Below are 23,583 nucleotides of genomic sequence, written 5' to 3'. Positions count from 1 at the left end.
TACAAGGTAGCTGGTTCACGGGAGAGCGGGGCGGGGTATTCAAATACCCAAGACCTGATGACTGTCCGAGAGGGTAGTCGGTGTGTTGTTGGGTTGCTTCATGAATAAACCAGTTTGTTCTTTTGGGAATTGATAGTACGCGTGGATTTAGAGGAACTTGAGTTCACCGCGTTATTATGTTATTGTGTCTAAACTTGGATCCACGAACAGCCGGCCCGATTACATCCGGAGGAGACCCGGGAGTACCCGTCAAACATCGCAATTGATCCACCGGTGGGTCGGACACTGTTCATGTTTATAGGTATTAGAGCACATACTGCCTGAACGAAGAAGAAAGAACCGCAGGAGCTGGCCCAGGTATACTGGGGGGGACTGAACGCTTTGGTGAGTATACATATATAGCGCCAACCATCATACAATCAAGCGCGTATATTTGCGTGGGACGTGTCCCCACCAATGTCAAATGACGACTGAAATGTCCCCACCAATATTCAGATTGAAACGCAAAAAAGCGCCTCATGCGGTACGCAGGGGGTTAAATCCCCACTTCGGTACCCCTCTCCTCAGGGCTGGACTGGGGAAATTTTTCAGGCCGGGCATTTTTAACCAAGAGCAGGCCACCACCAGGTATTGACGGGGAAAAATGTAAGCGCGCTGTGTGACAGTGTGGGTTTTTTCCCCAACTGCTTTTGACATGCGTACCCCTTAAGCCTTTTTGTCACACCATGAGTACCCCTTCACTCATGCAATGACTATGCTGCACACATTCGTTAATTTATCCACATACCCCCTGCAGTTTGCTTGCGCACCTCAGGTAGTATATGTACCATATACCCCTTGTTGGGAATCACTGCCTTAAACGATCAATGTGCACTAGGAGACACAAACATTTTAACACTATGAGAAGCATTATGAAAAGTTCTCCCAAAATACTGTTAGGCTTATCAAAAGTATGATCTATTGACCGTAGGTCACATTACTTTTTAGATGTCATTTCTTTCAACCTTGTTACTTAAATTTAAGTAAAGGAATTATATTAAAAAATATTAATTAATTAATTTTAGTTAATATAATTATAATAAATGTAATACTGTAGGCTAAACTATGAATAATATATCATTACTTGTGTGATACAATGCATTATTAAAGCAAGAAATGACTGGATGACTCAGGGAAGCCGTCATACCACACACCAGCAGACGCCACCGCATCACAGACGGTGCAAAACAGCAAGCTTTTACTTCGTAAGGCAGACGCACGACAGTCACACAAACAGAATGAAGAATAAAGAAACAACCTGGCGGCAGCCACCGCGACAGTCATACAAATGCAATGAAGAATAAAGAATAAATAAACAACCTGGCGGCAGCAGCGTTGTAACTAGCCATGCACACAATTACAAAACGTAATTGGCCTGCCCCTCACCTCATTGGCCCAGGCTTCAATCAATCATGATAAAGGGCAGATCTGCCAGTTTAACTTGCATTAACTTGAATTGACGTTAATGTGGCCTGCATTGAAGTTAACGTGGCCTGCTACGTTAGACGCGAGTTTGGCATGAATAAAAAAATAAATAAAAGGCTTCAGGCCACCGGGCATATGCCCGCCATGCCCTATGCCCAGTCCAGCGGTGCCTCTCCTACATAGCCTACATCTTCCTTTCGTTCCTCTGCGTCTTTCTCGTATATCGCACCATCCCTCCCCGTCTTCGCCTGCATCACCTTCTCACCCATGATGGTCAGCAGCTCGCGGTTTTCCCTGTCTTATCTGGTTCTCACTTGCTTGCTACATCCTATTTAAACCAGATAACCCAACACGCACGCACGCACGCAAGCACAATCAGGTCAGGTTGTGCGTGAATTTGAGGAAAATAGTGAAATGGCAATTATAAAAACAACAATAGCAGGCTATACAATAGTGTTGCGTAGACTTCAATATAATTAATTCATGCCATTCTCCAGCTAGAACTTGGCCTACTCATGTTGTTCTAGCTGGAGATTTCTTATTTTTTTTCTAGAAATCGTAGCCCTACACCAGGGCTATTCCATTTTTTTTTTATTCCTCCTTAACAAGTGGGCCGAAAAGGAAAACCACTGGGGGTTCATGGGCCACACAGAGTAAAACTACGTGAATGAATCGCTACAAATAAATCGTACTTAAAGTAGTGTTAACTTAATATATATAGTACTACTACATGGAATAAACTTGTCAGACGCATTCCTTCCTTCTTCTTTTTTAATCGTATCATTATAAAAGATTTTGTTCTCACATATTTTGGACACGTATTTAGAATTAAACAATGTTGTTTGAATCATCACAAAACAGAACTACTGTACATATGAGTCATTTTGAGCCAGTGAGTCAGTGAGAAAGATTGCACTGCCTTGTTTGCCTAATTTGGCACATCCTGAGACACTCATGCAGCTTCTCATAGGTCATGGAGCAACGTGCCCTTGTTCTGATGGCATTCATATGAGAAAAGCTAGACTCACACGTATCAGTTGAGCCAATCATTGTCAGAATAAGTGATGCCAGTTCCTGATTGTGGGGTACTGATACTGGCTAGTATCACCGGCTACACACAGAAACCTGATTTGCATGCAACTATGTTTCTCCTTTATTTTATTTACTTTTTGCATGCAACCTCTTGCGGGCCAGAAAAAAATTAAGAGGGGCCGCATTTGGCCCACGGGCCGCTAGTTGAATAGGCCTGCCCTACACCATGCTTTATGATCAACATGCTCAGGTGTATAAAGCATAAACATTACAAGACACGCCGCAGAGGTTTACAGTCGAGGATTATTCAGCTACACTACGGAAACACTTTCTTGCTGATACCGTCATTTGCACGCAATGAGATTTCATTTTGAGTGAAATTGTGCCCCCCAAAGAAAAAGTTAATAAAATGGCAATTAATGAATATCGTTCTTTTTGCATAAAGCTTAAGCTTGACTTTTATTATGATACAAATATATGAATGTATAAAATACTGATATTGTGTGGGCTCCCCATAGAAGAATACTCCAGACTAGATGGAACCACACTGAAAGTGTGCAGACTGGTGACGTCAAAATGTAGACTATAGGTTATTGGAAACATGTCGCCAAATCATAGGCCTAAGCAATTCGATCACATTTCGTTTAAATCATTTAGAGGAACTATCGATGTGTGTGTGTTTCAGGTTGAAGATGAATATACTAGGCCTATTATGGTTGGTGGGATATGCTGCCATTGTCAAAGGTAAGAAAATAAAAGTAACTGTAGCTACTAACTAGAAAAAGCATTTCTATCAAATGATATATTACGGTCAAAACAGCCTCCAGACGATATTATGAATCTCAAACGAATGCGTCGGGTTCTCCGACGTCTCTGGTTCTTCTACGTCCACATCAATCTGAAGTAGACTGAACCACGACATGGAGGAGAAAGGGATGGTTGACCGCGGTTGTCTCCCGCCCCGGAGCCTCGCTGCCTAGGGACCACCGCCTCGGCAGCGGTCAGCGCCGAGGCGGTGGTCCCTCGACCCTCGCCCTCGGCAGCGGAAAGCGGCGCTCAAGTATGGGGTCAGAACAGTCTCATTAATAATGAATGCACAGAGAAGGATTCAGAAATGTATTTTGTGATTTATATATAAATTACTCTCTTCTCACAAATACATTTCAATGCGCATAAATGGATATCGGTATGTAAATGTAAAATAAATCCATTAACAAAAATAAGTTTCACAAACACATTTTTGATCCACCCGCAAATGTGCCTTGTTTCAAATATATGTAATATAAATCCATAAATATATTAATTAAAAAAATGTTAGCAATTTTCATCAAAAATATATTTGGATGTTGTTACATTTATATACAAACTGTTAAACTTGAATTAACAAGACGCTTTTCATTTGTGAACTTGTTTGCATTTGTTTGTGAACTGGACTGTATTTATATGTAGATTTTTGAGACTCTCCTGACGTCGCTAGATTCACAAATGCATTTTTTTCAACAAGGAACTCTCTGTAGCCAATCAGATGCCTCCCTCGTTTTCAGCCAATCACATGACTGCAGTGACTGGGTTTTTACGACGGTGCCTCAGGCTCTTACTACTTTAACGGCACCGATAATCCCAAAACCCAGTCGAAACTAGATGGAAAAAGTGTGTACCTAAACGTGACACAGCTTTTACTTCTTCACCACCTAGAGATTGTTATGTACGATCATTCAAAAAAAACATGTTCTTTCCCATAGAGTAGACATTTGACAGAGGGAACCGGGAGGCTCGGAGGCTGCAGGGAGAGGTGCATCTCCAACATGATAGCCTAGATAAAACTACCATTTGCAAAAAACGGAGGGCTACGCAAATAGTCTGGAGTGAACTGTGGCCAGGTCCTCGATTGGTAGTCTTGGCTATGTAAGGCTATTTAAATATATTAAAGATTTGCGCGAGAATCTATAGGCCTATCTCTCCACTCCAGCAAAAAGTCATTTGATATGCCAAGATGTCGAGCCGTGGTCTTATCAATCGCTCCCGGTGGATTGCACGTATAATTTGCGCTCTGATATCAGCAGTTCTCTCATCAAAAGGCATGCCATTGTGAACACATGAAATCTGCGGTGAACGCCGGTTGAAATACCCAAAACCGGGTTATGTTTCAAACTTAACCTGCGCAAAACCTGGTCCGACCAGGTTTGATTCAGAGCATATGTTGCTATAGCAACTAACATACCGTGATCCTTTTGGAACGGAAAACCTAGGGTTACAGCAAACCCTGGGTTAACTTACCCGGTTATGTGATAAAACCGGCTTTGTGGAACACCCCACTGGTTTGATTCAGAGCATATGTTTCTATAGCAGCTAACATACCATGATCCTTTTGGAACGGAAAACCTAGGGTTACAGCAAACCCTGGGTTATCTTATCCGGTTATGTGATAAAACCGGCTTTGTGGAACACCCCACAGGAGAGTCTCAAAAATCCACACATAAATACAGACCAGTTCACACACAAATGCAAATAAGTTCACAAATGAAAAACGTCTTGTAAATACAAGTTTAACAGTTTGTATACAAATGTAACAACATTCAAATACATTGTGATGAAAATTGCAAATATTTTTCTTTATTAAAGGTTGGGTATGGAATTCGCTTTTTTGGCCATTTTTGCAAAATTACTTGAAATCCTTATCATAACCCACTTACAGCCACTGAGTTAGAAGTACTGGCATGAAAATTAAACAAGTCAATCATTTGTGGAACGGGCAGGGCTCGAAAAACTCCAGCCAATGATTTCCAGAGCCACCGAGTTGCATTGGACAGTAAGTACGTCAATCAAACGGTCGTACTGCACTCCCCCTCCCCCGCGCGCGACCCAATCGTGCAGTACTCGTGACCCAGAGCTCGTGACCCAGAGCAAGCTCCTGTTTGTTGTTATCATGCGGTAGCTACTGGAACTAGTTGATCCACATTTGGACCTAGCAGTAGAAGACAATTTCCATGGCAGACAAGACGCCACCATCCCCACCACCAGCAAAGAGAAGGAAAACTCTTTTTCAGAGAGTAATTTATAATAAAAACGCTGAAAGAGAAAAACTTAAATCAAGAATAATCCTAGGCGCTGCTTTCGAAACGTTGGCGGAAACTGAAGGACGAGAAGGGTCTAAAAACCGATGCTTGTGTGGCGGTTGACATAGTTTCAAAGTTTATACCGTTTATACTCGTAATACCGGTGTTGAGACGAGTGTATTACTCGGTGTGAAAATGTCCACACCGCGGCAACCCTAGTGAAAACCAGGACTTCCAATACAATTATATGAAACAAACATACATTTTCTAAAAATAGGAATGATTTATGTGACCGTTTAATGTTTATAATATCTGGTGCAAGTTGCAACTTACAGCTGAATGTAGTGCCATGTTGTTTAACGAAAACCTACGCTAGCCTGGCTCGCTCACGCGCATCTGTATTCGCGCTCGTGCATGATTGCGCGTCCAGGTACTTGGAATGGGTGGAGTCAGAGTCAGTGTTGAAGGAGAGGGGGTAGGACCATTTGAGTTGTGTATTTTCAAAATCTGCTGGCGTTTCGCAAATCCCATACCAAACAAGGTACATTTGTGTGTGGATCAGAAATGTTTTTGTGAAACTTATTTTTGTTTATGGATTTATTTTACATTTATACATACCGATATCATACAGAGTAATTTATATATAAATCACAAAATACATTTGTGAATCCTTCTCTGTGCATTCATTATTAATGAGACTGTTCTGACCCTATACTCAAGCGGGAGACATTCGCTGGCAACAATCCCTTTCTCCTCCATGGCGTGTAAATTTAAACATGCACCCCATTTAAAAAAAAAAAATCGAAATGGTTTGAAACAAATAAAGTGAAGAGTTAAACAAATAGCTAATGTGATCAAGTTTGAATGCATTTGAGATAAAATATTGTGTGTGTGTGTGTGTGCGTGTGCGTGTGTGCGCGTGCGTGCGTGCAAACTAAACATATGGGCTACATTAACAAATACTTTGGCAACGCATGATAAAATTGTTTTGTGAGTGTTTGTCTAGTGTGTGAGACATGAGGCTAGATACAGTTAAGATTATTCTGCCTAAAAACTCAAAATGATAACATATCAGTTTCTTTTGGTTATAAACCTACTGTTTCCCTGATGAAGTCCCAACCTTTGTCTTACAGGTTTTGCTTACCCAACTGTATATGGAGAGGTTGGAGAGGAGGTGTTATTTCCATGCCCATGTGACAAGGAGCGGCCTGTCAAGGTTTTATACTTTCAAACTGACAAGGTTTTTATCAATGGATGGCATGCTACGAAATCAATCGAACCCAATGTCCTGTTCAACACCAGTGTGAACAGGACAGAGAGGACCGTAAGCATGTGGAATCTGAAAGCTGGAGATGAAGGGCTCTATCAGTTTTTCATCACCTATTCCAATGGAGAAACTAAGGAATATAAAATTTTCCTCAACGTCTCAGAAAAAACTACCACCACCAGGTCAGTTTTTGCATAACCGGTGTCAGTTGCATAATGTTATATCAGTCATGTTCTATAGTTGAGATGACTAGAGGAGTGCCCTCAGTGGGAGAAGAGTTCTCTTAAGACTTACAGCTCCCCCTAGCGGATGCCAAACTACAAACTACTCAAACATCACAACAACTATTTTTTTGGTTCCATGTGTAGTGAAGCAGATAAGCTCATATATGGAAGACATTGTGCTTTTTATGACAATATACAAAAGTGCTTTAGGCGACTACCCTAATTCAACAAAGTGACCTGGGTGACATTTCCTTAAGAGTTTTCATGCCAACATTAAGGGTGTCTGCAAATACTGGTGGTCATTTCTGATTCATAGAACCGTAGGTGTTGCATTAATAACTATATACTTGTACCAAGGTCACAAGGAAGCCCTACTACCTAGAGCTCTGTGGAGGAGTCGCTAAAACAGCAGCTGCCAAAAGATTACGTGAAAGCCACGTTTACCCTGTGGATCCGGGTAAAATGTACATGCCAGGGTGCCCGCCGCTGCTGCACAGATTTTCACGATGGGAACACCTCTCGGTGCAGCCCGAGAGGTAGCCATGGTTCTAGTGGGGTGACCCCTGATACCTAGAGGTAGAGGAACTCTGCACTACCTGTAGGCTTGGACTATAGCTTCATACATCCATTTTTAAAGCCTTGGCTTTGATACGCACAGCCGTTAGGGTCTCCTGCGTAGCACACACTGCCTCCGGCTGCCGAAACTCTGCAGTCGCGTCAAAATAGACCTACGGGGCATAATAAGTCTAGGGCTCCCTCCTGCCTGCTCTCCTGTAAAGGAGGCTTGAATGCTGCCAAACTAAAAGGCTGGTTCAAAGCTGACAGCCGCTTAGGTAAGAATGAGGTTGATGCCAAAGAGTTACCCCATCTCCTCAGGATTCCGGCGTAAGCACTCGGAACTGATAGATAAGGCATGGAGCTCACTCCAACATTTAGCCGATGCAGTAGCTATAAGGACGGCCATTTAAAAAGAGAGCCATCAAAGAGATTCAATGGGTAAGGGCTGGGGTCAGGCTCCCTTCATGAAGAGTGTTGTGTGTCCCAATGGTCATCCTCAACCCTTGATTATATGAACCTTATGATTTGCACCAACTGGCATAAATCAGGTGTAGAGCGCCTTCGTTGATGGTTCTCTAGCATTGAGAAAGGTTCCTACTACTGCCAGGTCACCTACCTCTGGAGTTAATCTCCACTCCCCAGGTGAAGGAGTTTGACATGACAGGTAGTCTGCTGCGCCGTTGAATATGCCTTGACGGTGCATTAAAGTCAACCTTGCCGGATGGGGAAAGGCCCATACCAGTAGACATTGCATGATCTGCAGACTGGATCTCATGCCTCCCTGATGATTTTCATGGTAGTCCGCCAACATGTTTATGGTCCTTTTCAGCACTTGCCTGCCCTCTAATGCAAGAGTGAATGATGAAAATGATAGAGCTTATTGGACCGCCCATAGCCCCATTAAATGTATGTGCTCGGATCTCTGAGCTGGACTCCGACGTCCTCTGAGGCCACATGGTGCCCCGCCCGCAAGGAAGGCGTCCATCGTGACCTTCTCCCGACGCGAGAGGAACAAGTCCAAGCTTGGTCCCCTTAACATGCCGGATGTCAAATAAATGGCATTGCCTCTATGACGCAGAACCAAGAAGACCTAACCAGGTAGTGACTAAACAGAGTGCCGACGTCATCATATGAACAAACTTCAATATTTTTTACAAGAGAAATTAGAAAGATGAATAAAATAAATGCCCTAAGGGAAACACAGCAGAATATAGTAACAGGGCCATAAGCATTTTTATTAGAATAAAAATACAAATTAGGCAAAAGATAAACATGATTGTGAGGCACAGTAACTGAAAGAATGCAATGCTTAGGGCATGGCCTCTCAATGGTAATGAGAGGTCAGATATTGATGACCTTGGGGGTACATCGATTATAGTGAAATGTAATGCTTTAGTCATAAAATTCACAATTGGTTGGACTATGTTACCCTCTGTTGGGCCTGTGAAGCCTGTTTAATCTATAATTGTGTCAAAGCTGTCTTCTTTAATGAACATCAAGGGAAGGAAGAGGACTACAGAGTTACACGTGTTAACAATTCCTCACTGTTAATATCTTTAATACTGCTTTCTTCAACAGATCAGGCGAACAACAGCCCATCGTCAGCTCTGGTAACAAGATTTCCTCCAGCAAGATCATCACATGTCAATGTTATTAAGGGAAACAAGCAAATATAAGTTCCAGTGGTAGACTTATTATGGGGGTAAAAAATTGCAATCATGTTTTTCAGATCGTTATTCGATCAAGTAATTTGAGAAAAATAAAAACGATATGGCCCGTCATGCCCTACAGATCGTCCCAAACAGATAATGATGTTATTGATATAACTAAACAAGTATTTGTTTAGATGACGGTAACTAAACAATTTGTTCATTCTGATTTTCATTGTGTTTTTCTCTATTCCAGAAGCTGAACAAAGTCATCGCCATCATTGGTACTTCCTTGTTGCTGGTTGCCTGTTTTGTATTATTATTATTAGTTATTATCATACTATTACTACTACATGTTGTGGCAACCCGTCGACAGCACAGCGCCCCTGGAGCAAGCCCCTCGGGGGCCTCAGGTGCGGAGGGGCACCTGATGACTCCACGCCATCAGTGCTGAAGATTCATCCGGTGTTAACCAGTATAGTTCGCATAGTGTGAGGCGACCGTCCTTGCTCGGTAGTGGAGTTTGTTTATTCAGCTATATTACTAGCCCGTCGCCAACGTTGGAAGCCTTGACGCCAGAGAACGAAGAGCCAACCAGTTCACTGCAGCCCGGGACGTATCTGTGGCTCATCTCACCTGCTCTCTCCCTCCACCTCCCTCTCCAAAGCCATTGATACACGGTGCGTTGGGTGAGTAAATAGGCCACCCTGCCACCCAGGACTCTACCATTCTCCACGGACAGCAACGCGCTCTCGATGGACATGTTCAATTGGTGAACGGTCGGCACATACGTGACGTGGACAATCCGAACCAAAAGGAACATTGAACTAAGAGTGGACATTGAGTGTGGTTATGTGTATTGTACAAAAACGTTTCTGAAGTTATTATTATATGTTACTATTGTGTGAATTGTATTAATGCTGTTGCTATTTACATGTGAGGTTCATCTGCAGTGTATGGTATTAGAGGTACCTGCTGATAGTGTTGATTGAAAGTGGTATTGAGCCACTCTGGTGAAGTGGATGTTGTTGATATAAGATTTTGGACGTTATATGGTGGTTACATACATTTGATTTATACATTTATTATTTTATTTTATTACTTTCCTATTTTATCTAATATCAGAAGACTAGTACTTAGTATAATAAATAACCACTCGTTTTTCAACTGTTACACTATTGCTTTTATTTTTCCCTCTTCTCTGAAGTAGGGGCGTCTCATCCTCTGTCCATAAAGTATAGTGGTTAGGGGGAATACAGGGTAAGACACACCGATACCTTCTGATATTCCGTCCTTTAGGTCTTCACCGTGACAGGTTAAAATCCTAAAGCCTAAGCTATTGTATTTCAACTGAGCAGGTAGAGCAGACACGAGACTAATAGGTCTGGGGGTTAGGGACCTAGATCCTCTTACTTCCAGCCATTCAGGGAAAAGTGATTTACCCCTACCAAGCGGACGTAGGTCCCGTCCGCAGCAAGATACGTAATTAATCTGTAGTAGTATTTTAAAATGTGCGATTAATAAGGTTCCAGAGTGAATAGAAAAGCATCAAAATAGAGCTAGTTAATAAATGCAATTCCCAGACACAGCCTGATGGCTAATTGGCACACACTATCAATAAGTAATGCTAAACTATGACGTTAAACACAGAGGTACACTGAGACCGACATATTCCTCTTCGTTATCTATGGCTCGGGAGAGACTTTCATAAAATGCAATGATATACTTGCCCACTAGATGGTGAGCTTACGTCACCTACTGAGAACTGGTATGTTGTATTTCTAGTGTTAAAGCAACTAACCAGACCAGTTGACAAAGCAGGGCAGACATTGATTGATAGTGATACCACTACAGATCACTATAGATGACGGCCAACAAATGACCGTTATAACTGACATTCTCTTAATCACCACAACCTTGAACTATTTAACAGTTTATAACAAATAAGAGTATTGTTTCCGGCCTCCAACTTGCCTCTGACCCCCTCCGGCCATGTAGGATTGAGTAAATTGAGACCCCCTCTCTCTTCACCTCCACTTTGCTGTTCAATGCTGCCCCCACCCAGCTCCCTCACCCCACCCACCCACATTACTCTTTTTTCTCTCTCTCTCTCTCTCTCTCTCTCTCTCTCTCTCTCTCTCTCTCTCTCTCTCTCTCTCTCTCTCTCTCTCTCTCTCTCTCTCTCTCTCTCTCTCTCTCTCTCTCTCTCTCTCTCTCTCTCTCTCTCTCTCTCTCTCTCTCTCATCTATACAAAGGAGACGGTAAGCAGAGGGCTTTCCTATGACACAGCTGATACACACACACACAAACACCACGTGTCATTTCTGAGTCGAACAGACACATCTAATACATCTTATTCGGCAATTGTTGAGTGATTCATCCAGTTAAAGATTCAGAGAGACAGAACAGAGAGAGAGAGAGAGAGAGAGAGATTGTTAATTTGGCTTCTAGTTTTCACCTGCTTCTGCAATGTTAACTTTTGTTTCGCTTGCCTATAAAAAAAATATAGATTCAGAGACGAAGAGGAATGAGAAGAATACGTGAAAAAGAAGGATGATATATTGGCTTAGGACCACTCTTGTCCCACATGACGAGCATGCTTTTTTTCCCCCATTGTGGCTTCTACTGTGAAACAACATCTCTCTGGGACTCAGAAACATGTTGTTGGCACTGATGTGCGTTCCGCAATGCGCTGGGGCTTCTGACATCAGCTGTCTTCCTCCAAGAGACTCGACCCAAGCTGGGAGAGGGAGTGGAAGAGGGAGGGAGAGACAGACAGACAGAAAGGGGGAGAGGTTTGTTGGCTCGAATCCCAATGGAGCCATTAACACCTTGGTGTAACGCTGATACACCTAAGGAATTTTTGGCCAAGCATTTTTAAATAGGCCGTGACCCAGGGTTCTTGGGCTGTGTGTGTGTGTGTGCGTGTGTGTTTGTGTTTGTTTGTGTGCGTGTGTGTGTGTGTGTGATCATATGTGCTTGAATACATGTTAGAGTGTGTGTGTGTGTGTGTGTGTGTGTGTGTGTGTGTGTGTGTGTGTGTGTGTGTGTGTGTGTGTGTGTGTGTGTGTGTGTGTGTGTATGTCTACAAGTGCTGAGGAAACCAGAGCAGCCAGGATCTCCATTGAATATTTTTAGAACTGCTTAAGATGTGACCTTTTCCATTCACCGTCGCATTTACACAAACACAAACACAGCGACAACCACTACACATGCAATTGCCGTGTTCCGTCTTTCACTGCTTACATATGAAAACACGGTGTGGCCAAGTTAAGCACAACGAAATAACAGCCATACCTTCCTGCGTAGCAATGCCAAATCGCTTTCCAGGGGGCCTTTGCGAACAACCATTTTTACTCTTTCATCTAGTGATTCAACTACAGACACAGGAGGACTAGGAAGAGCAGGCAGTCTGCTAGAATGATCTTGCTCAAGGAGGCATACACATACAGGGGACCGGACCTTATATATTAAGCGCTAAGGGATCAACAGCATCTACCCAGCACCTCTTAAAGAGTTGCATTGCAAGGGTCTATGAAGTCACCAGCGCCGTCTGCAGGCTGACCGGAGAGCCGCGGATGGATTTCCATCACAAGAAGGGGAAAATATTCAGAATGATGACGAGAATGGACAACAGAAGCAGGCGGGAAAATGCTCATTACCGCCTTCGTTCCGCTATACCCAGTAGGGAGAGCGGGAAGCGGCTTATCATTGCTGCCCCTACACGTTCACACCGGTTGTCTCCACGCCGTTCCTCATCACCTCTAGGGATATGTCAAGGATGTCGTCGGCGGAGGAGCCAGAGCGGGCGTTAGCATGCGTTGGTGTGGATGCGTGTACGTGAGTGGGAAAGCTGCTACCACTGCGTGCGGAGTGGACTGCAGCCGCTGTGAGACATTCATGGATTCATCTGCTTGATATCCCGCAGGGGACCCATCGGGGTTAGGTTTTCATGTGTGTATACGTGTGTACGTGTGTATGTGCCTCTGTGTGTACATGCTTAAGTTAGACGAGGGGGGCACACATACCTCGTTGATCACTTGAAATGGAAAGTGAGAGGCGATATGGGGAAAACATCCAGCTTGTAAGGCAAGCAAGGGATAGCGTGCATGCAGAGGTCCTCAGATTGACCTGGGTCTCAACATATAAATATATCCCCAGACCTTACCCAGCTGGGGAGGGGCTCGGGGGCTGACGCTTGGCTCATAAGGAGGCTAGGGGGAGGGGCGTACATGCCGTAGGAGACAAGGTTGTGTGTGTGTGTGTGTATAAGTGTGTGTGTGTGTGTGTGTGTGTCTCTACATTGGTAGTAAGAGACACCTGAGACAGAAGGTCACTCCCGGAGTTTGGTCTCACAGCTTTGATCATTTTCTCCTCGCCTCAGAAATAGACCAGAGGATTGGACTTGTGGACACTGGATGTGTGTGTGTGTGTGTGTGTGTGTGTGTGTGTGTGTGTGTGTGTGTGTGTGTGTGTGTGTGTGTGTGTGTAAGAGGGTGCGCCAACACAAGGCAACATCGTTTTACAAACATACTCGCAGACAAACAAACAAAGAATACCTTGGTAGCACTCTCCCTGCCACACACCTTTTTATTGAGCCTCGGTAACAAGGACAAAGGGGGGTGATGTTAGAACTGCATTAGTGCCACGATGGGCTTCCTTACGAATAAGAAAGCCAAGGTCCTTTCCTAACTTCTGTGGTGATGTTCTTGACAGCACTTATCTTAAAGGTTGGCATTGTGCTTGGGAGATGCCACAAAAACTCTGCTGGCGGGCCTAGCTACTATCCTAGCGCCGGTTACCACAGTTATACCACAACCAAGGCGTGTAGGACATACTCCGCAGTCCGCACATATGCAAACATGATAGCAAATTCTTATTTTTTTCCCACACACATAATAATTATGCATTTATTTTATTGTGTTTTTTTATCAAGTTGAAATGTTGTGCACTCAATTTAAAGCAACAATGAAATACAAGGAGCCCACATGAGAAACCCCAAAACTAAAAAAACGAATGAAACAGAAAGTAGGAGAAGAGATACATAATTCTATGTATGCGTGGTCTCCAATGTATACATCTTCAATTACGTGTGTGTGTGTGTGTGTGTGTGTGTGTGTGTGTGTGTGTGTGTGTGTGTGTGTGTGTGTGTGTGTGTGTGTGTGTGTGTGTGTGTGTGTGTGTGTGTGTGTGTGTGTGTGTGTGTGTGCCTGACGTCTTTGTTATGATAGGGAAATCCAGGCGTGAAATTTACTCAAATCTTTATGGCGCTTGTAAACGTCTACATACAGGACCAACGCCACTCACATGGCTAGCCAGGCATTCCGCCGCACACACACAGACACACATAGATGAAACACATAAAAACACACACACAAACACACACACACACACACACACACACACACACACACACAAAACACTCAAACACACATGCGAACACACACACACAGACAAATTCACACATACACACACATTCACACACACAATACAGCAAGTCGATCTTTTGACACAGAGAACAGATATTTTGCATCACGCACACACAAACACCAAAAACCCTCCCAAGTGTAAACACATATCCCCCCCCCCCCCCTTAGATACACACTCTCTCTTTCCCAAACATCTAGGTTATAGACTGTGACAGGAAAGTCCATGTTTTGGACAGATGTGTATCTACATCATAAACAAAATGCTTTGTGATACAGATGCAAAGCACCCACTTTGTTTGGTTTTCTGACATGTCTTCCTCTAGCTGAGCACACAGCTACAGAATACATGCACAGTCACGTACACACGTGCACATGCACACACACACACACACACACACACACACACACACACACACACACACACACACACACACACACACACACACACACACACACACACACACACACACACACCCAAGTGATGTTGAGTGATAGTGCTAAGCATGTTTTTGTGTTAAGCCCAGATTGTCAGGTGGTTCCCTGAGAATATATTTTTAATGTTTTATCTCCATGGTGTTCTCACATTAACACCCAGCCTGAGGTCATGTAGAAGAGCGGAAGTACAACGCTGACTAATGCATACCCCTTGTCCTCTCTTCTGCTATCCATCTCCTGATCTCTTCCGCTCACGGGAACACCTGTCATCCAGCCACTCCTTCATCCCTGACTCCTGAACATTTATCCATTGGCCCACATCCAACCCCGACAGATTTAACTGACTGAGATTTAAAGATCTTTCCATCAGGTCTGACTGTTCAGTCAAGTCACATTTAATGAATCAGAGATATAGAGATACTGGAGATAGATAGATGAAGATGGACAGACATTCTAGAATCTGGAGTTGTATCTATCTTTCACCTAACTATCTAGAGTCTAGATAGATAGATGAAAGATAGATAGATGGATAGATGGATTGATAGAGACATAGGTTATTGTACAATCACGGAAGTTGCTGGCAGAGTGAAGATTGATGCTTGCTTTGTGGATTGTTTTGAAGAATACTTCCATAAAACATGTTTCCAAGGTCAATCCTCACAGGCTGGATACGGGTTTGGCAGGCATTGTTTTGCATTCGTCAGTGCTGGAAGTTTGGAAGTTGCACACAGATGAATTGCAATCCATACAGCTGAGACATTGTTTGGAGGAGCTCCAAGATGCCTAACCACAGAGCTACCATAAATCCACCGTCAGGGCAGTCCAACATCATGTTTCTCTCAGAGGAACACGAGCCAGAGAGTTGATGACTCTCCAGAGGTTCAAGAGGAGCTTTTTTGGCAAAAACAATGTTGTCGTCCCCCATACTGAGATACTCACACACACACACACACACACACACACACACACACACACACACACACACACACACACACACACACACACACACACACACACACACACACACACACACACACACACACACACACACACGTACACGCAAACACACACCCCTACCTTACTTTCATTAGCATGGCCTCTGGTTTCACAACAGGTTTAAGTTCACATTCATGTATTCATAACATGAACACCGTACATAAATCCTAATCGATATAGATATTGCAAGAGATATTGCTATCAAACATAAACAATGCTTGTTTATTTTTAAAGCTTTGCTTGCACTATAAATATCTCTCTATATATATATGTATATATATATATATATATATATAAAGTTTAAGTCAAGTTCAAAGACGACAGGCTCAATAGTTACATTCATTCGCAAAACCTTGCTCGCTAACCCACACGTCTTGTTTGTGAGTGGCAGGCAAAGTATGGAAATTGATTCTTGTGTATTAGTAGTCTGTATTCTGGCAGCACTCCTTAATAGGGAATACATTTACTTGAAATGTTACCCACTTCCCACCCCCGCCGTCCCCTTGAGCGCTCCATTCCCCCAACCCCCCCCCCCCCTGAAGTTCTCCTTCCCCCCCGCTAACCCCCCTGGTCCTCTTGTATCCGGCCTTCAGCAAATCCATCATTCTGACGGATTCTAGGAACCAATGAGAGGAAGACTGCAAGAACAAGGGTCGCAGGATCCCGCTTGTTCTTCGCTCATGTTTGATTTTCTATTTTCACTCCTCTCCTCTTCTCTCATCTCCCCTCCTCTTCTCTCCTCTCCTCTCCCTTCCTCTATCTACATTTATTCGCCTCCTCTCCTCTCTTCTCCTCTACCTACCTCTCTTCTCCTCCTCTCTTCTCCTCCTCTCCTCTACCTACCTCTCTTCTCCTCCTCTCTCCTCTCTTCTCCTCTCCTCTCCTTCCCTCTGCCTAACTATCTTCTCTCCTCCTCTCTCCTCTTCTCCTCTCTTCACCTCTCCTCCTCTCTTCTCTTCAGCCCCTCTCCCTCCATTCTCAGGTTGTCCCTCCTGCCCTAGGGGAGACTTTCTTCCCTTATGTCCTTCTCCATTCTTCCCTTCTCCCGATACCCCACCCCCCCTCTCTGTTTGGCCCTGTCCTGCTCCATGGCTGGCGGCCCGCTAGAAACCTGAGTGGAGCAACGAAGAAGGGTGTGTGGGTGGAATGGGAGAGGAGGAGGGGTGCTGGTGGGAGGGCAGGGTGTGCCTGCCCCCCCCCCCCCCCCCCCACACACACACACAAAATGCACCGTCCCACCCCTTATGGTCTGTTTAAATTGATACACACACACTTTTATTTTTTTTAAGGCAAGGGGGGCAGTGTCCCTGCCCCCCTTGCCTTTTGAGCTCCTAACACACACACACACACACACACACACACACACACACACACACACACACACACACACACACACACACACACACACACACACACACACACACACACACACACACACACACACACACACACACACACACACACACACAAAACACCAACACGGCCTGCATTACATTCTATGTATTGCACTATCCTTGCCCCTCAAAACAGCCTTTTAAATCTCTCCCACCCCGCACGCACGCACGCGCACACATACACAGACAGACAGACAGACAGACAGACAGACAGACAGACAGACAGACAGCTCCTACTTTATCTCCCTGTGCACCCTGTTAAATGTATGTGAGGGCCTCAGCAGTGTGGCCAATACATACACCCTGCTACACACAGCCTGCTACACACAGCCTGCTACACACACCCTGCTACACACAGCCTGCTACACCCACCGCCTGCCACACCCACACCCTGCTACACACACCCTGCTACACACACCCTGCTACACACAGCCTGCTACACACACCCTGCTACACCCACAGCCTGCTACACACACCCTGCTACACACACCCTGCTACACACAGCCTGCTACACACAGCCTGCTACACACAGCCTGCTACACACACCCTGCTATACCCACCCTGCAACACACAGCCTGCTACAGACGCAGCCTGCTACAGACGCAGCCTGCTACACACAGCCTGCTACACACAGCCTGCTACGCACACCCTGCTACACACAGCCTGCTACACACACCCTGCTACACCCACAGCCTGCTACACACACCCTGCTACACACAGCCTGCTACACACACCCTACTACACACCGCCTGCTTCAGCACAGCCTGCTACTCTAACAGCCTGCTACAAGCAGCCTGCTTCACCCACAGCATCCCACACCCACAGCCTGCTACACCATCACCCTGCTACACCCACAGCCTCCTATAGTTTGTCTTCTGCCACACAAGTGTGGGTGTTGTGGTGGTGGAGGTGGAGGTTTTACGTACTGAATAACGTGCTTACAATTCGGCTCTCTCTGGTACATGCACGTCGATGAGCACAACTACAGCATAGCCCCACCCCCATGCACAAAGATACTTATACAAACGCACACTTTCGATGAACAACACCAGGATGGGAAATATGAGTTCTGAGACATATTACAGATCTTAGACGTAGACAGGGACAAGGAGGAGATGGCATTTATGTATTGCACTATCCGATGGCATTTGGACAATATCTGTTGATCACCGCCCTCACTCTCGTTCTCTCTCTCGCTCTGTCTGTCTCTCTCTCCCTCGCCCCAGACCCCCTCTGGTTCTGTCCCTGGTGGTGTGTCATGTTTCCCAGGGATAATAGATATCGTGGTGAGACCCCTTTGGTCTCATGTCTATGGGAGACTCCAATGACACACACACACACACACACACACACAAAGACACACACAGGCACACACACACACACAAAGACACACACAGGCACACACACACACACACACACACACACACACACACACACGCACACCGGATAGACACACATATGTACAGACAAACACACACTAGCACACAGACACACACACACACACACACACACACACACACACACTCACACACACACAAACACGCACAGACACACACACATGCACACACAGATGCACACACACACATGCAGAGACACACACACACACAAGCAGACACACACAGACACACACAAATTCAAGTATGCGAGTACAAGCAAGTCATTCTGTAGACCAGGGGAAACACAACACCATCCCCACCCCTCTGTCCACACTTCTATTGATTTCCATTTCGTCTTTTTGACACTTTCTCCAGTATTTTTTTTTCACAAATTCATTCCCAAATGAATAACCCCAAAATGAAAAATCGGAGTCAAACCGCAAAACGCAGACTACAATGCTCCTTTCTGAGTTATGCATATTCCCATTTATGATATTCATGTTTCAAATATCTCACAGAGCCGACAGATCAGGCAGACACGTGTTCAACAGGGAGAGAGCATCAGCAGAAGGTAGTGCTGTGGGGCAGCGAGAGGGATCCTGAAACCACAGAGGAGTGCCTCAGGGGGTCCGTCATCCTATCCACTATCTGTCTCTCCCTCCCTGCCAGTCACAGATCACCACAACGCGACATCACTAGAGGCTGACTTCAGCCGCGATGAGCTGTAAGAGACAGGCCGTCGCTCTCCAAAAGGGTGGTGAGATTGTCCCGGGGCAGAGGAAAAGTACCGTGGGTCAGCCGGACGCACTCGTTTTGTAAGGAGGTGCACGGTTTAGTGCACGTTGAGGCCTCATGATCTTCTTCATCCAAGTGGGATTTTTTAAGGCAAACCTCAAATGACATGTAGATCGATCTTTGTTACATAAAGGTAGATATAAATGCATGATTTATTATCATCTCAGAACAATCAATAAACAACATCCTGATGAAGGGACAAGTTGAGCTTTTACTCTAAAGAGTTCCAATTTGAAACAACAGAAACATAAGCAACTCCCAGGTCGGTACTCACTGGTCCTTCCATCTCCTACTCCCTGTGTCACTCGATCTCCCCCTCCCTCTCATAGGGCGCAGAGAGAGGGAGGGATGTAGATAGTGGGACATGTGGAGTCAGAAGGACGTAAACCAGAGAGCAAGAGTCGACCAAATAAGTCAGAGAGTGGAGCAAAGGGAGCGCCTGGTTGCAGGTGATGCATGGGACGCTGCCCCAACCCCCACCCTAGCCCCACACTCCCTCCTGCCTCCCCTCAGGTTAGATGGGGGAGTTTGAGTGCATGTTTTCATAGCCTTCCACTCCAAACACGACACTGTGTGTGAGTGTGTGTGGGTGTGTGTGTGGGGGGGGGGGGTATAAAGTCTCATATTTCACAGCTGTAAGGCAAGTTAGCCAGGGGAGCAGTCGATTAGAGGAGTGGATACACATCTGCCCTAATTATAGTCATGTGTATCTATCTGTCTTGCTGTCTGTCTGTCCTTCTGTCTGTCTGTATGGGAAGCAGCTTGAAGCCTTACTAGTAAGATTTCAATTCTTACTAGTAAGAATGAGAATTGAAAATGTCAGTTTTTATTCTTCGTATCAAGAATTCCTACTAGTAGAAAAATAAGAATTTAAGATATCTAAGATTAAATGTAATTCATTCTAGACCCAATTTAAGATTTACTAGTCATATATTACCCTTTACGTCATGAAATTTATACTCTCTTACTGAAAATTCAATTCTTACGAGTGAGAATAAAATTCTTCCGCATGACGCTATGAAAAGCCAAAACTGCTTGCCATGTCTTTCTGTCTATCTGTCTGTCTGTCTGTATGTCTGTCTGAAGATCTGAAATGGGATCAACCCAAACCTTGCTGTCTCGCAAGACAAAAGGGCAGAACAGATGGGGAGTACTATATGCTAAACTAGGTTGGCCTAACAGGCTGCATCCTGTGACTTATGGTTCGGGTCACAACTAAGATGGGGTACATTCAAAAGCAACGAGTGAAACAATGTGTTTTGGTGATTTTTCAATACTGTCTGTGTTGGCCCCGCTCCTGTGTGCCAGACTGTGGCTCTGGCTCTGGCCACAGTCGGTGTCACGCTGACCACTTGTTTACTCTGTGGTCCTACTTGGGCTTCCCTGTCTTGGGACACCGACAGGTCAGACTGTCGGTGTCGGTCTGACCTGTCCCGTGTATTCCCGATTGCGGCCGTGTTGGCGCTAAGTGACTGTACACTCTGTTGTGGTTCCGGTTAGTTTCTTGTTGTACGGGCGTACAGAGGACCCAGCAGCGATGTGTACGGTACTCTGCTGTAGGCTACACTCAGCGGTGGAAGACCATGCTGAACCAATGGGGGATCCCCAGATCCATCGTGGTGTGGTACTGCCCCGGCGTGGTACGGCCACGCCCCTGGTGGAAGAGAGCCACCAATGAGCGCTTCAAGAAGAGAGCCTCTTCCACCTTCTGACGACATGCTGCTTATCTGTGATGGGGAAGAGATACTCTAATAGCAGGACATCGGGATTGTTGCTCTTCTTTCATTGTGTCATCAGTGAAAGGACAAAGCCGTGAGCCATGAGGTCATTGTGTGTACGTCTGTGTGTGTGTGTGTGTGTGTGCGTGTGCGTGCGTGTGTGTCTCTCAATCTATCTAAGCATATGTTTTTCCCTGTGTGTGTGTGTGTGTTTGTGTGTGTTTGTTTGGGGGGGGGGGGTTGAGGGATCGGTTGTCTGCCCAATGTTTATTTGTGTTTGCATGTGTATGGGATTTTTTCCTTGTGTGTGTGTGTGTGTGTGTGTGTGTGTGTGTGTGTGTGTGTGTGTGTGTGTGTGTGGGGAAGTGTTCATGCATGTGCGTGTGTGTGCGTGTGTGTGTGAGTTTGACCTTTTCACCATATGGGAGGGACAGGATAGATGGAATGATAGATGTGGGTGAAGAGGCGTGTGGGGAGAGAAATGGCTACATAATGAAGGAGAAAAACGATAGATTAAGGAGGGAAGGGAGGAGGGCAGCGAATACAAAGAGTGGACCTGGTCACGCAGCGAGAGACAAATGCACATGGCAGGGGAGTAAAGTGCAGGAGAGGCAAAGGAGAGTGGGATTGACCCGGAGAGCGAAGAAGCGAGGGAGAGGAAATGAAGAGAAGGATCTGAGGGATAAAGGGAAGAGGAGGACCGGTATGGTTTATTGTGCAGACTTCAGGTCCTTGCATTCCTCGGCTCGGGATAACACCCTGATGGTAAGATAGACGAGGTGGAGGGGAGGAGAGAGGAGATGTTTGCGGGTCAGAGATGATAGTCTGAGCCGTGGTGGGGTGACAGCAGCAGATCTTGGGTCACCGTGTGTTCACTCCTCCCAGCAATCACATGGAGACACGGGTTCTCTCCTTCCTCCTCTCCTCTGGAAGACCACCATATTTCTTCTGTGCTAACTTAAATGTAAAATGTTTGTTTTCCCCCCTGTCCTCATCCATCTTACCTTCTGCCACTTTTTCCTCACTTTCTTTCACATCCCGCTTTCTTTCTCATCCCTCATTTCTCATCAGTTACTCCCCCTCCTCCTCCTCTACCTCCTCCTACCCCTCCAACTCCTCCCCCTCCTCCCCCCTACTCCCCCTCCTCCTCCTCCTCCCCCTCATCCACCCCCCCCCCCCGTCCCCGCCCGCTCCTCCCCTCCCCCTCCTCCTCCCCCTTCTCCTCCCCCTCCCCCTAATCCTCCCCCTCCTCCCCCTCCTCCCTGTTTTCCTGTAATTTGTCTTCGCTACAGGTGCTAAAGAGGAGAGCATTAAACTGTGGGACATTTCATTCTTTCCATGAGAACCCCTCCCCCTCTGCTCCCCCTTAAACTCCCTGAGAGACCCAGTGTTTTGCCCGCTGACCTAACCACTGACCCCTCCCCCTATTGTGTTGTTACCACGGGGAAATCTGTTGTCAAGCCTCTCTTGTTGCTTTTTCCTATAAGATCCAGGCAGGAAATATTCTGCTGTGTGTGTGTGTGTGTGTGTGTGTGTGTGTGTGTGTGTGTGTGTGTGTGTGTGTGTGTGTGTGTGTGTGTGTGTGTGTGTGTGTAATGTGTGTAGCATAATTTCAATGTGCAGTGTGTGTGGAGTGTGTGTCTGGCTGGGTTTGCTTTTGCGTGTGTGTGTGTGTGTGTGTGTGTGTGTGTGTGTGTGCGTGTGTGTGTGTGTGTGTGTGTGTGAGTGTGAGTGTGCGAGTGTGTGAGTGTGTGTGTGTGTGTGCGTGTTTGAGAAACAGAGAAAGGGGTGGAGTAACCCTTGACCTCTGAATTCCTGTAGTCTCAAATGCAGTCTAATCACTCCCAGCAGAAATAATTGTAACACAAATTCACTTGACTCCCACAGATGCCCCCCACTAGCTAAATACATAAGGATAGCCGACATAGTGCCACACTGGGGCTAAGCTGCTTCTCATTATGAAGTGAACGTTTCTTTCCATGTTCACACACTTTTAAAATACACGCACACCAATGCGCGTGAACACTCCCGCTCTGTGGGTCTGGTGAGAAAGCCGTGTGGATGTAAACTCTGTGGTGCTTGGCACAGCAGAAGGAGGAGGGGCAGCGATTGAACGCCAGGCCACGTTACCGTCCATGTTTCTACCTCACGGAAATCAATAAAACAGTTGTACTTTTAGCGTTCTTTCCA

The 23,583-nt window shown here is 45.4% G+C and overlaps 1 protein-coding gene across 1 annotated transcript; it reads left to right on the top strand.

Annotated features, from left to right (window-relative positions):
• Nucleotides 1-3: 3 nt before the first annotated feature.
• Nucleotides 4-21,387, top strand: LOC132475241 (uncharacterized). Its single transcript, XM_060076249.1, has 8 exons — nt 4-384; nt 3,182-3,240; nt 6,686-7,001; nt 9,180-9,211; nt 9,507-9,744; nt 11,316-11,511; nt 20,984-21,007; nt 21,199-21,387. The coding sequence occupies exons 2-8, from the start codon at nt 3,189-3,191 to the stop codon at nt 21,385-21,387; spliced, it is 1,047 nt and encodes a 348-aa protein (XP_059932232.1). The 5' UTR covers nt 4-384; nt 3,182-3,188.
• The last annotated feature ends 2,196 nt before the right edge of the window (nt 21,388-23,583 follow it).

The sequence above is a fragment of the Gadus macrocephalus genome, chromosome 16 (assembly GCF_031168955.1).
Source record: "Gadus macrocephalus chromosome 16, ASM3116895v1".
Taxonomy (NCBI): domain Eukaryota; kingdom Metazoa; phylum Chordata; class Actinopteri; order Gadiformes; family Gadidae; genus Gadus; species Gadus macrocephalus.
This window is presented reverse-complemented; position numbering and strand designations above follow the sequence as displayed.